The 14,611-nt window shown below is 54.8% G+C and overlaps 1 protein-coding gene across 1 annotated transcript in view; it reads right to left on the minus strand.

Moving 5' to 3' along the window:
* Positions 1 to 567: 567 nt before the first annotated feature.
* The window catches only part of B4GALT5 (beta-1,4-galactosyltransferase 5), a 32,786-nt gene continuing 18,742 nt past the window's right edge, over positions 568 to 14,611 (minus strand). The window contains exons 2-9 of the mRNA XM_033075107.2: positions 11,377 to 11,511; positions 8,398 to 8,511; positions 7,549 to 7,673; positions 7,000 to 7,116; positions 6,159 to 6,346; positions 5,805 to 5,927; positions 5,261 to 5,362; positions 568 to 3,475 (exon numbers count right to left, since the gene is read on the minus strand). Coding sequence (XP_032930998.1) covers positions 3,328 to 3,475; positions 5,261 to 5,362; positions 5,805 to 5,927; positions 6,159 to 6,346; positions 7,000 to 7,116; positions 7,549 to 7,673; positions 8,398 to 8,511; positions 11,377 to 11,511 — 1,052 coding nt within the window. The 3' untranslated portion in view covers positions 568 to 3,327. The remainder of the gene's footprint in view (positions 3,476 to 5,260; positions 5,363 to 5,804; positions 5,928 to 6,158; positions 6,347 to 6,999; positions 7,117 to 7,548; positions 7,674 to 8,397; positions 8,512 to 11,376; positions 11,512 to 14,611) is intronic.

The raw sequence follows: 14,611 nt of genomic DNA on the forward strand, positions 1-14,611 counted from the left end.
GGGGCCCAGGCGCTGCCCCCTCCCTCCCGGGGCACCCCTCCAGGGGCTGCAGGAGCCTGGCACCCCGCGGGTGGGAGGAAGCTTCCCAGAAGACAGAGAGCTAAAAAAAGGCAAGGCTTGGAGCAACCCAGGGCTGCCAGCTATTTATTCTAGCATGCCTGCATGCTGCAGAGCAAGAGAAAGATATTTTAAAGCTGCTGCAAGGAAGCTCGTCTGTCTGCTTGGGTTTGTTGTTCAAAAATTCAATTAGCAACAGTCCCAAGCCCTGCACCACCTTCAGCCAAGCGTCCTCCTAACACCCACAGGCAGGTGACCCCTCCACCAGAACTACAGTGAAGCACATGCTAGGAAAAAAGGCTGAGGCACCAACAGATCAGGAAGAGTTTGGGGAGCATCCACACCTCACACTCAATTTATTTCTGGCCGGTCCTAATGAGAAACTTCTAACCAGCTTTCAGAATCCTCAAACTCTCATAGGCACATTGCCCTCTGGGTTTACAAATCTCACCTCCTACTAAAAAATACACACCCCAGCCTCCTGTTAAAAAAAAAGGAAAGCACTGCAATCTCTGTTCTTGGATATGCATTTTTTACTGAAAAAATCATTCATAAATTAACAAATACAAAAATGTACAAACACATGGGTAAATAAATGTAATGACACAAAGGATTGCTTTGCTGAGAAGTGTGTGTGTGTTGTAAAACACTAATCTTCAGTGCAAAAACGTCCCCCTGGCACCTCTTAAAAACATAACAGTAAGCTCAAAAGCCATGATGATGGAAAGCTTGAGAGTTTAAAGCCACTTCTGATGGTGAGGGGCCTGAAGTGCGCGGCCGTTGCTCAGACGGAACCTCCCTTAGAGAAGCAGAGCGTTACGGAGAATTAACTGTCAATAAATAGTTTTGCAAATAAAACCCACATGGCTCATTTAAAAAAATAAATCAGCAGCGCACAGGACCTGCCCTCCAGCAGGGGTGGCTGACGGCGCTGACGTGGAAGGGGCAAACGAGTGGCCTTGTCGAACTTCAGCTGCCAGAATATGTACAAGTTCTCCTTAATACAAGAATTTTTACACCATAACAGCACATGCGCTTGACAGTATGTTTTTAACAGTTACATTTACTATACAGTATTTGACAGAGCTGATAAGATTAACAGTGCACATTTTCAGATAATCCACATTTGAAAAAGGGAAAATAAATCCGACGTGGTTGTAAGGAAGGATGGGTGCTGCTGGGGATGGACCCTCCTGTGCCGAGCGCGGTTCTGACAGAGGTAACGGCTTCTGTTCCACACCAGGTGCAGGGTGGCAGGGACATGAAGGCTGAGGATCCCAACCAAGGTAGTTCAACACCTACTCACACACACATGCATGATTCTGGGGTAGTGAACTCGGACTAGTTGAAATACATTCCTTGTTTGAAGCACCATTAAACAAAGACATGTTTCTAGCAAGGTCTGAAGATGAAGGAAAAGAGGGGCAGGGTTCAGCACCCGGAAAGGGTCCACGTGAATTACAGATCAAGACTCTGAAGCAAAAGTCTTTATTGCTGTATGCGCCAGAAAAAGCAAATCCTCACCTCTGCCTATGAATGACCAGGCTGAATCCCCTGGGGAAGCGATTTAAAGCACGTGTAGGTTCAGAGACTTTAAAACTTAGGTACAAACTCATCAGCGCTTTTCAAGGGCAGGCTCGCTGCCCTCTCATGCTGGCCGACAAGATCTACACAAAACTCGTGTTTTCTAAGCTAACGTTTTCTGATACAGGTTAGGAATGCCCTGGGCAGTCACACCCACCACAGATGCGCATGGGGATCATCCGTCCACGGAACTGAGAACAATGTAAAACAATGTAAACCACGAGAAGTGAAGGAAACCGAAGGCAAACAATGCAATGGAAAGAGCTGAACTCCTTCGGAGGTCAAGTACCTGCCCTTGTTGTGTGGAAATACAAACTAAAACCAACACCCAATGTATTTACTTTTAAGTCAGAGAGGTCCAGTGACAGTGGTGGTGTCAGTGCTGTGAAGGGCTGGGCTGTCCAGCCTGCCCACGAAAAGAGAGGGATGACAGTGGATGGCTGGATGGGCTGTCACACCAAGCTCTGGCTCCCAGTCCTCATATTTTCACGTCCTTCATGTCTCTGACTGAGCTGTGACCCCTGTCCCACCGGCTGTGCCCATGCCAGTGCTGCCAGGAGCCGAGGGGACAGTGCAGGGCACTGCCTGGCTCCGAGAGCACCTCTGTGCTGTGGATTTACACGATAAACACAAACTGAACCAACCTCCCAAACCTTCCAGCAGGCTCCAGAGGGAGGGCAGTGCTGCTGTGCAGGCAGGGCTCACATGGGAGCAGTGGCTCCATCCCAGCCCGGGGCTGAGCCCCCCCAGCCTCACCCTGCCCTCAGCAGGACACAGAGCAGCAGCCACGGGACTGTGCTCCAGATGGCTTTTGGATTCATCTGCACATCATGTAGCAGAAGTGACAGAAAAGGGAGGCTTTTCAATAGATATTCCCATTTCCTCACCCTCCCTGGAACAAGCCAGCCCTGCAGTTTCTGGGATGAGTGATGACCCAGCTGGATTTCTCACCCACTGCACTGGAAGGTTCTGGGCTCTGGCCCACAAACATTTCTCACGTGCCCAGCTGGAACCATGCGAGCAGTCTCACTGGCTGAAAAGGGAACACCTTGCACAAGTACAGCGATGCTCACACAAGTGTTTACAGAACTCAGGACTAAAATGAGTGACTGCATGTAAACCTCTTGCTTGGACTTGAGCCATAGGAGAAAAATAAAAAGGGGCAATTTACACAGCATATTTACACTTACACTTCTTTAAGAAGCGATTCTGTTGTATATACTTCAAGCAGGTCATTTAAAAAACTGCACAGACATAGAAGAACGGCATCAAAAGTCCTTTGATCTCCCACCAGGGCAGTTGCCAACCGAATTGCTCGCGATGTCGCTGCCAAGAAGCCAGAGTCCCTCAGCTGAGCCTCCTGGAGGACAGAGTGCATCCCAGGAGAGTCCCAGCGCCAGAGATTGCTGGAGGAGGAATGTGGAGACGAGAGCAGCAGGTCGAACTGTTGTCCTGAAACCCAGAAAGCAAGTGGCAGAAAAATGAAGAGACTGCTGAGCTCGCTGCCCGGGTATCGGGCTGGATTGGTACAGCTAGGGCAATTTGTGCGTGCACTTTCAGCCTCATTCTCCAAAATACTGTGATCCTTCATTAGACAAAGTGTTGCTTGTCCTCAATAACCCTTGGAAAAGAAAGTCTAGCGTGGTGCTTTCTTGGTGAAGGGCAGAGCAAAGTTATTTTCTCCTCTTAATATTCGGTCACCAGAGCCAGCTCCGGTGTCAGGTTAACAGTGATGTTCTTATACAAGGCGTCATATGTGACGTTTGGAAAGTAGTTCAAGTTATTGAGGCCGTCCAGGGCTTGCCTTTCTTTTGACTTCCTCAGCAAGGCGTACCTGTGCAACGAGAACCAGAGGCCAGAGTCACTTCCACACATCCCACAGCACCTCAAACTCCTCCCAGGGCTACCAGGACACCTTTCAAAGAGCCAGCAAAGGAGCAGCTACAAAACAACGAACTCCTGAGTCCTTAATAAAGGCAACCATCACATTTAAACACTCTGTGTTAGCAAAAATTCCAGAAAAGTCCAACACTTGATAAAGGGTGAACACTTGATAAAGAGCAAAATGCTCACTGTGCCACCAGCAAGCATTCAGCTGCCAAAACAACCTCTGGCACCTGCCCAAAGGCTGCAGGTGCCAGTCCCAAGAGGGGGTTGAGCCTGGGGGGCCAAGCCCACCATCCACACACCCCAGAGAGCTGAGGGCTGATGAGGTCCTTGCCGCTTTGATGAAACCAGAGATGAACAAGAACAGAACTCAATGGCTTTGGTCTGAGGGACGGGGGTGAGGAACTAAAACCAGCAGAAGGGTGGTGTGGGGAAGGAAACTGCAGCTGGTGCACAAAAAAAGCCTCAAGCACATTCAGAGGCAGCGTGAGGAGACAGGAGGAGGGCTGGGGGGGAAAAGAGGCAGAAACATCTCAGCAGGACAGGGACTCCCTTCAGCAGTGCTGGGGCCTGGAGGCACCAGGGCCAGGGGAGCTGGGGACAGAGCTGGGGACAGAGAAGGGGCCAGGGAAGGGCTGTGCCCTCAGGCAGGGCAAGGTGCAGGCTGAGAACAGAGGGAAGTACCAGGAAACAGAGCTCAGTCCCATGGCATTAGCAGCCTGCCATGCTTCAAGGGTTTGACTAAATATGGTTTTTTAAACCAAAGGCAACTTCTCTTTTTCAAGAGTGAAGTAAGAGAAGCATCTCTGACGGCTGCATTCTGTCCAACAGAGAAATGAAAAGCAGGGCTAAAGATGGAAACTCAAAAGGAAACACCCCCAAAAATGAGTCTTCTGCAGAAAAGACCAGCACATAGCTCAAACCTCTGCAGCAGCAGCCTCTGCAGAACAGAGTTTGCACTGCTTGTCCAGCAGCTGCTCAGCTACAAGTGTTAATTCCTGAAGTTGTTTGTGAAAGATGCATTTCTCTGGTTTTCTGTTGCACAGTTTTCAGAAGACTCAAATTCCACTGTGATCTTCAGGCAAAGGCAATCAGTCAACCCTTGCACTCTGAAACAGCCCTGGCTCTGGGACAGAGCCCTCCTGGAGAGCTCCAGGGGGAATTTATCTTCTTGAGAAAAATGCTTGCACAGTGCTTGTCCTGCTTTGGTCCAGGGGACAGTTACCACTGCTGACAGATGTCTGCAGCCTCACAGGAGAGCAAACCCCCAGCTCAGGGGCTCTGCACACCCACCCCAGCTCGGGGCCAAGGAGCAGAAACAAGAATGGAGAGGGTGCTGCTGTTGGGATTTGTGACCAGGGACTCCTGCTGCTTCAGCAGGCACACTGCAGCCCTGCAGGCTGGGCAAAGCCTCCCTCAGCACCGAGCTCAGGCCCTTCCACAAACACTGCAGCCTCTGAGACCTGGCAGCAGCACCCCTGCACATTCCTCTGGAGATAGAGGACAGGCCCTCAGCCTGCCATGGGCACCATCCCCTCCTCTGGCTGCAGGGATGTGGGACACAAAATGCAGGGATGGAGGAATGCTGGCAGTGCTCTGCCTCCCTCTCCCTGCAGTTAGTTTCCTTCAGGAGTTCAGGCTGTCACTACCCTCAAACAGCTGCAGGGAACCTCCTACATGGTACAAACTCTATGTGAAAGGCTTTAGGATTCTTTAAAAAAAAATTACTTGCCTTCCTAGGAACTGCACTTCTCCCCGGTGATGGTGGGGAATTGATTTGTATTTCCCTGTGTCTCCTTCTGGTCGAGTCACCGAGTAGCCTGCGTACTGTACTCTGCGTTGGAAAGGGGAGAAACAAAGTAAAATAAACAAAAAATAATCACCAGTTGTGTTTGCTGTGCTGGGAGCTCTTGCAGGCTGCAGTCAGAGCTCTGGCCATGCTCGGCCTCCCCACCCACAGAGAAGCCACAGGAACCCCCTGCTGCAGCCTGGGCTGGGGGTCACAGCACCTCAGAGCCACCAGCGTGGGGCAGGCACAGAGCCTGCAGCTCCAGCTGCTCTGAGAGCTCCCCTGGCACTGCTGGGCAGTTTGCACCAGCCCCTGCCACGGGGTCAGCCCAGCACAGCCAGGGGTCAGGCACAGCACAGCCAGGGCTCAGCCCATCACAGCCAGGGCAAGCACAGCCAGCCCACTGCCCCTGCCCACGGTGACAACTGTCCCCTCAGAGCACACCAGGCCCAGCTCACAGAACCACGGGGCACAGAACCCCCTGTACCTGTTCCAGAGGTCGTCATCCTCGCCGCCCCAGCCCCAGAAGGCGTTGGGGAATCCGTTGATCTTCTGGAACTGCTCGACAGTCAGGCCGCTCACCCCCCCGAAGAACTCGTTGTACGGGAGCCTGGGCAGGAGAGAAGGGTCAGGGTCAGGGCAGAGCCCCCGGCTCTCCCACCTGCCCTGGGAAAGCCCAAGCCCTGAGGATGCTGCTCTCTGCCATTCCCTGTCCTGCTCCCTTTGCACAGAGCCCCAGAAATAAACCCAGATTCATTCTCTGCCTTAGAAATGAATCAGTTAAATCTAACAACAGCACGTCCTTAGCAGCGATGGCGCAGGGAGGAAGAACAGTGCTCACAGGTACATGTACTTATCCAGCTTGGCTGCAAAGTGCCTCGGCATCTGCCCACACCCATAGTAGTTGCGGTCGTTCTCTGGAATGTGGTCCACGTCGTGGAAGATGAGGCAGTCCCAGTCCAGGTCCTTCATCGCCTCTCGGAAGCCCACGTTGAAGAGCATGGCACGGTTGAAGGGCTGGTTCCCAGCCTGCAGGGACAGAGTTCCTTCTCAGCAGGAGTCCCTGCAGCTCCTGCTCTGGGTGTGCCCCCAGCCCTGTCTAGAAACTGCAGAGGGCAACCAGCTCCCACTCTGGCACCAGGAAAGGAGTACTGGAGCAGATCAGTGGATCAACCAACACTGGAATATTCAATTTACAGTACAAGAGCAAAAATAAAGATGCTGGAGCCTTATTACTCGGACGCTTGGAAAAAAAAAAACCAATTTTGATCAATCTTTTTAAGCTAGAGCTAAATATGGGAGGACATCAAGTGAGAGGTGCATGAATACATTAAATGACAGTGATGTTCTACAAGAAAAGCCCAGTTCTGGTCAGGCCATTCCTGTGCCTAGGGGATGCTGCCTGAACTGCAGGGAGATATCAAAAAACTGCAGCATTGTCTGAATGCATCTGGTCAAAGCTTTTTTTTAAAAAGTAGCTCCTACAAAACAGAATTAAAAAAATAAAACAATACAAATCCCCAGATTTCTATTTTTCACATAAAACCAGTAATTTCTGGGCACCTCTCTTAGCTGTGCCACTTTCAGACAGAGCAGGACAACTCACACATGGCAACATGAGCCCTAGAGCTGGCACAGAGCAATGTGACCTGGCAGGGACACCCTGGGCTGGGCTCACTCACCTGCTCCACCACGTAGAAGGCGAACTGTAAACGTTGTCTCTGCAGCATGGGGATGAGGTGTCTGAAGAGGACGGGGAGGTGCTCGTAGCGATTGCGGAATGGGATCAGGATGGCCACCTGGGGAGCACAGACAGCTCTGACTGCCACCAGCTGGGGAGCAGGGCTGCCTGCTGGGGCTGCAGCAGCAGGAGCAGCACTGACAAAGTGCCTTAGCTCTCCCATGCAGAGTAGCCTGAAACCCTCACAACTCCCAAAACATGGATTTCCTATTCACTTTTTGAGGAATGGCTGCTTTGGAAAAATTCCGTGTCACCTTGAGAGGAAGGGAGACTTGCAGTGCCCCCTCATCATTCTGCCCAGCACTGGGGACATAGAGCAGCCCTTGGGTTCATGATCGCTTCCCTGGGCCCTGCAGAGCTCCTCACACCACTGCTCTGACGGTGCAGCACAGCTGAGATGCTCCCACTCCTGTCCGCCCCCCAGCACTCCCCGTGCCCTGCCCTGAGCAGGACCCCTGCCCTGAGCAGGACCCTGCCCAGCCCCAGGTACCTTCCAGCGAGGCAGGCAGTCACTCGGCTTCCAGTGCCCTCCCAGCTTGATGGAAGGGTCTTTAGAGAAGAACTGGTGGATATCCTCCATGGTGATCTCGCTCATATTTACATCAATGGGGCCCTCTGCAGAGTGGGAGAAGCAGGGGGGTGAGGAACTGTGCTCCTGGGGCAGCACTTTGCTGTCTCCCTGTCCTCCATCCCCAGCAATCAACTTCTTTTCTGCAGCACCATCAAAGCCAGTCAGGAAATGCTGCTGCTGTAACCCCTTGGTGTCCTCAGCCTTTGTGGCTGCTGCTGGATGCAGCTGTCCACGAGAGCCCCAGGTACCCCTGTACTCCTCCCTGCATGTTCCAGCAGACTAAACCCCCACCTCAGCAGAGAGCCCTCCCCCCTTTGGAAGCATTTGCCCTCAAAAGGCCAATTTTCCACCTGGGGATAGCTCTGGTGGAAGCATTTCTCCCAGCCCATGTCCAGAGCAGCCCTGGCACAGCTCGGGGCTGGGGCTGGCAGCACTGCTGAGGCACAAGGGAGCCACCCTGCCGGCCCTGCCCCTGGAAGAGGGCTGGCAGAGCCCTTTCACCGGCTCCCAGCACACAATCCCTCTTTTGTTTGTGTTTGCCAAGCGATGGGCTCCTACTTCAGCAGGGAGACATGGCTCTGACACAGCAGGGATTAATTCCTGAGGGTGGGTAAACAATGATTTCCCAGGAGGGAGCTGGGCTCCAGACAGCACTCCCATTCATCCCTGTGCCTGGCAGGGAAAGGTGCAGTGCTGGTGAGCTGGGAATGCCGCTGAGTGCCCTCCAAAGCCAAGGGGAGCAGCAGAGGGGCGCAGGATGCTACTCACTCATAGAAGGGAGCCTTTCAGGACAGGTATTGTTGGGGAAGTAGGTAAAGTCTTCAGGAAGAAACGTTGTGGCTTGCAGGAAGGTGTCATTGTGGCTCAGATCAAGAGGATAATCTGGGGAAAAAAAAAAGACAAAAAAAAAAAAGATGAGAAGTTTTCACCTGAGCTATAGGTCTGTCATTTCCAGCCACCTGCCCATGGCACTGTGAGCAGACTCCAAAGTCAGTCACAGCTGAGGGTGTCCCCAACAGCACAGCTGTGTCCCCAGAGGAACGTGCACCAGCCCAGCTGTGTGCTCATCCCCATCCTGGCACAGGGGGCTGCAGAAGCCCCAGCACCACGTCACAGAAACCTCTGCATTGCCTGGCCAAAGGAGGAATTTTGGGCATTGCCTTTGGGTATCACAAAGGAGCACATGGCTCTTGAAAGCCAAAGCTGCCAGTGCCCTGTCCCTGGAGGAGCTGGCAGAGGGGACGTGCCCCTCCAGCAGAGAGGGAAGTCCCCAGGCAGGTGTCAGTGCCAGCCAGGACTGCCAGCGCAGTTCCCACACAGGGCAATCCTGCCAGGAATCCTCCTCAGAGGATCAATAGAAGCTCTCACCTCACACACTGATTCCCTCTGCTCCGTGTCCTACGGGGTCAGAGGAGCCCAGGACCCCCCTGCAGCCCCCCTGGACCCTCTGCAGCCCCCCTGAGCCCCCTGCATCCCCCCCAGCCCCGCACCCAAAGGTGTCCCAAGGAGGATTCCCACTGGAGCAGGCGTTTGCTGTGGTGCGCCAGTAGGTAACATCCTGTCAGTAACTTTGTTTATTTGCTCGATTAACAGTATCCAAAATATCTCAGTACTCAAGATGGGCCGTACACAAACCTAAGGGCTTTTCAAGTAGGAGAGATGTTATTTTGATGCTTGATACTGTTCCAAAGTTCCAGAAACAATTTTCCCTGTAAACTCCCGTTACCAGCGCACACCCGCAGTGCTCAGCCCTGGTCAGACACGGTGAAGCTCTGGCTCGCACCGAGGGCTGCCCTTTTCAGCTGGGTTTCCTCACTGCTGTCACAGCCTCACTGCCCGCAGCAGCGTGGGGACAGCGCTCTCACCAGGCAGTGACACCCAAAACCAGCCAGGAGGGCAGGCTCTGTCCCCAGGGTTAATGCAGACTTTGTGTCACAGCACCAGGGACAGTGCTGAAGCTGTCCCCATGGCTGGGACCCTTGGGCAGGGACTGTCCCCGTGGTTGGGATCCTTGGGCAGGGACTGTCCCCATGGCTGGGACCCTTGGGCAGGGACTGTCCCCGTGGTTGGGATCCTTGGGCAGGGACTGTCCCCATGGTTGGGACCCTTGGGCAGGGACTGTCCCCATGGCTGGGACCCTTGGGCAGGGACTGTCCCCATGGCTGGGACCCTTGGGCAGGGACTGTCCCCATGGCTGGGACCCTTGGGCAGGGACAGTCCCCACGGCTGGGGCTCCTGGGCAGGGGCTGTCCCCATGGCTGGGACCCTGGGCAGGGACTGTCCCCACGGCTGGGCTCTTGGGCAGGGGCTGTCCCCATGGCTGGGACCCTGGGCAGGGACTGTCCCCACGGCTGGGACCCTGGGCAGGGACTGTCCCCACGGCTGGGGCTCCTGGGCAGGGACTGTCCCCATGGCTGGGACCCTGGGCAGGGACTGTCCCCACGGCTGGGCTCTTGGGCAGGGACTGTCCCCACGGCTGGGACCCTTGGGCAGGGACTGTCCCCACGGCTGGGCTCCTGGGCAGGGACTGTCCCCACGTGTCCCTGCACAGCTGGGGCTGCTGTGCACAGCCAGTACTGCAGCAGCCACTGGCACTGGGCAGGAGGACACAGGTTTTTGGACCACCTGAAGCCCCCCAGGGCAGAGCCTGAGCAGGATGAAGGCTCCCAGCACTGCAAGCAGCAGCAAAGGAGCACCCAATCCTCCTCCCCTGGAGGATCAGCCGCTTCCTCACCCTGCCTCTGCTTTACTTGATGTTTCCAGTCTTAAAAATAGCCCAGGGTGGCAGCCCTGGCTGACTAGGTGCAGCACGGGAGCTGACAGGGGCGTTCATCTCCTGCCTAAGTCGATAATTCCCCTCCTGTCCCGTCCCAGGCGGGGCACAGCTGAGCTGGAGGCTGCAGCTCTGCAGGCTGGGCACAAGGACACAGCTCTGCTTGTGCTAATGAGGAGATGATCTGGGCCTGGAGAACTCTGCCAGCCCCTGTGCCCAGCAGGCTGAGCTCCCACACCCAGGCTGATGCCAGCAGCACCGGTGTGAGGCTGGGGGCCGTGCCACGGGGAAGGGACAGGCTGGGTGCCACCAGCCCAGCAGCAACGCCTCCCCCAGCAGGGGCAGCTCTGCCCCCTGCACCACGCTGGCACCACAGCTCCTGACCCCGTGTACGGTGATGGAGGCTGCAGGGGGAGCCTGGGCTGCACTCCTGCATCCTGCCCAAAATTCAGTGTATCATTTGTGGCACGTCTCCAGCCAAGGCATCTCGGCTCATCCTTGCAGGGAAGAGTGAAGCTGGTGAGCACAGGCTCCTCCACGTGCCCAGAGCCAGGGCTCTGCGCAGGCGCACGCCTGGGAAGGGATTTTTGAAATATGAAACCTGATCCTTGCACTGAATTTGAAAGTGTTTACCCTCAGACTGGTTGAAGCTACAAGCTGAATTCCTGGAAAGCAAAGAGGTTTTCTGCTCAAATTCCATCATTTCAGACCTTTCAAGATTTTCACCCCTTATGCAAGTTAAAAGCCTTTGAACTTTTTGCATAGATAAATAAATATAATTTTAACATTTTGACAGTATTTATATATATAGAGAGAGTATTTTTATGTTACACATATATTTTTACATATATATAAAGAAGCAGGCAATTAATCAATGCTTCCACCCTGCATTTACCACTATAAATTAATTCCATTAACTTAATTTCCAATGAAAATGGAACCCTTGATCAAAACTACAATTATCCCAGACATACCCGAGTCGTTGACGCTGCTGTTCCTCTTGGCGTAGGCACTGCGGACCACCTGCTCGTACACCTGAGCCCCAATAGTTCGCATGTTCTCACGGATCATGATGCCTTGGGCTTGCATCATGAAGAGGTAGGTGTTCACTGCAAGGGAGGAAGAAAAAGGAATATTTCCATCAGCATCTGCTTTTGTAGGGAAAAGAAACCAGGGTAAGCATTCCCAGCCTCCTGCCTGATTTCAGCTCCCCCGTGCCAGAGGGATCCCTGGGTTGCCCCAGAGCTGGGAAGGGCAGGGAACGGGGCACTGGAGGCGTAGGGCACGTCTGGAAACCTGGCAAGGGGATGCACCCAGCCAAACCTGACTACCAGGCTGTAAGACAGCACTGCAGCTTAACCAACAGCACATTTTGCTGCTTAATTAGGGAGGTTTAATTAGGAAATGTCGTTATGGCAGGAAAGCCAGCTGTGTGCCTGGAGAAGGGCGGCCGTTCCAGGCTGCAGCCCAGGGCTGGCACCTGCACCTGGCACAAGGAGCATCCCCACTCCAGCTCCGAGCTCCTGCTCAGCACAGCCCAGGGCAGGCAGCAGCACAGCCCTGGGCCCCAGGGCAGCCCCCAGACACATTTCTTCTCCTCTGCTGCTGACCCTGTGCCCTGGCACAGCGCAGGCTGAGCCTGATTAGGTTTCAGTTTAAGCTGACACCCAGCTGGCAGGACCAGGCCCTGAAGCAAACAGCAGCAAGCACAGCCCTGGGTCACCAGCAGCTGCCATGGGGCAGCAGGACAGACACCCAGAGGGATGGCAGGACAGACAGCCACAGGGGCAGCAGGACAGACAGCCACAGGGGCGGCAGGACAGACACCCAGAGGGACGGCAGGACAGACAGCCACGGGGGACAGCAGGACAGACACCCACGGGAGACGGCAGGACAGCAGGACAGACACCCAGAGGGGTGGCAGGACAGACACCCACGGGGGACACCAGGACAGACACCGTGCACAGAACCCCTCCCCAGCATCAGTGCCAATCCCATCCCTCTTGGTGAAGTTTTAGACTTAAGAACAAAGTGGAAAATAAAATCTTGACATGAAGATACCAAGAAGGGGCAACCTAGAAGGCCTGTTCTGCATTAGTAATTAAAAAAACAGGTCAAAAGACACTCCAGGAGAGAAAAAGAGGGCACCGGGCCAAGGAAACAACAGAGACCCTGCTCAGAGGAGGGCAGCAGCTGATGCAATGTCACCAGGAAAGGTCCACAGCAGACAGGGCATTTCTGCAGCAGCACTCCCAGCCCGAGAGCAGCAGCTGGCAGTGCCAGGAGGGCACAGCCGTGGCTGGAGTCACCGGGGGCACAGGTTGGGCACAGAGATTGGAGATAGATTGGGGGTGCCCAGCCCGGGTACACAGCCCTGCACCCCCCGGGCTGCCCACCTGCCCCCTCCTGCACCCACACACCGAGGCAGCTCCTGAAAGGCTGCCAGACACATTTCCCAATCCCAACTGTATTTTGTTTTCACACAGCAAAGTAAATATTTGAAAGGGGGATGGAGCCCCACGTCATGCCCAGCTGCTGCCCGTGCCCAGCCTGTCTCTGAACCACGGGGAATCACAGGACTCCCAGAAAGAATGGGGTCAGCTGCATTAAGTGCCTGGCAACTGAATGTCTTGAAATGCAACTGTAAATGTCCATTTCCAGCCCCTCCCTTCCCACACATGCACCCTTCAAGGGAATTTGCTCTAACAGATGTCCAGGGATGCAGCTCAAGGAAAAACTGGCATTTTGATACAGCACCCCAGGCCAGAAACCGAAGTAGCTGAAATTTCCTGTGCAAAGCCTTACGCCCAAGCCCCAAAACCTTCAGAAATTTGCAATCATCAGCTCAGAATTCAGCATGAAATGGCATCACCTCCCAGCCCCAGCTTTGCCAGGAAGCTCCACCAGGATTTAGAAATATGGGAGCTCCTGCAGGAGCGGTCAGGAGCGGGCAGTTTGGGGTCAGCAGTGAACAGAGAGCGCTGCTGCTGCAGCCTCGGGGTGTGGGGCAGCGTGCTCAGGGCAGCCCCAGCCCCTGCAGGTCTCCCAGATGACCACGAGCTGTTCCTTCAGCTTCCCAGCCCTGCCTCGGGTGTGACACACTGAGGGTTGGTGCTTGGGGCACCCAAGGCCACGTCCTGCCCCAGTGACAGCACCCACCCGCTGCTGGCACACGGCTCTGCCGCAGGCAGCACCGAGCAGCATCAGGAACAGCATCCTCCAGAGCCAGGCAAGGGCACGGGCTGAGCCCCAGCACACACAGACAGCCCAGCAGCCCCCCAAAAACACCCAGCAGCCCCCCAAAAACACCCTGCAGCCCCCCAAAAACACCCCCAAAAACACCCCACAGCCCCCCAAAAACACCCCCAAAAACACCCCCAGCCTCCCAAAACCACCCTGCAGCTCCCCAAAACCACCCTGCTCCCCAGCCAGGCACAGCTTCTGCCCTGTGCCCAGCAGAGAGGGGCTGAGGCCACGCAGCTGAGCTGGATTTGGGCCGGGCTGCTGCTGAGGAAGGGGCAGCAATCTGCACCTTCCAGCCCACAGAGCTGGGTCAGCGCTGAAAAACAACTCGCTGATGCTGATCAAGTAATTTCACTTTCTACTTCATTATGCTTTGACTTGCTGGGTAAAGCAGATCCAGGTCTGGTGAAGCATGAAAGAACAGGAGAGACAAACGAGCAGGCAGTCGCTGGTTAGTGCGAGGAGAGGGAGGTTTGTGAAAGCGCCGTTTGTTCCTGGCGGAGCGGGGCCGGCACAGCCACATGGCACAGCCTGGCCGGGCTGCCCGCAGCGCTGGGCACGCTGTCACCGCGGCCACCAGCCCAGGGGAGCCGGCAGCACAACACCGGCTTTGTGTCCCGCAGCGGCCGCCTCTCCGCGTGTTAACCCCTTTGAGGGGATGACTGAGGAGATACCTGGCCGAGGATGATGTGCAATTAATGCTGCACACACCCAGCATCAACAGCCCCCCGCGGCCAGGGACCAGAGCCCCTTCTCCCACCCCCAAAACAAACTGCCTGCACCAGATAAGCGTCACAAACACTGTGTTTATCCAGAACAAGCAATTCATTCAGGCCACAAAATCGGATTTAAAACACGTTATTGCAGACATTTTGCTCCCTGTGCACACACGGAGCTTAGAGCAGCTCCAGGGGCTGCACCAACATTTGGGAACCACTGTACCACCGAGCTCAAACCTCACCCCTC

The sequence above is a fragment of the Catharus ustulatus genome, chromosome 17 (assembly GCF_009819885.2).
Source record: "Catharus ustulatus isolate bCatUst1 chromosome 17, bCatUst1.pri.v2, whole genome shotgun sequence".
Classification (NCBI taxonomy): domain Eukaryota; kingdom Metazoa; phylum Chordata; class Aves; order Passeriformes; family Turdidae; genus Catharus; species Catharus ustulatus.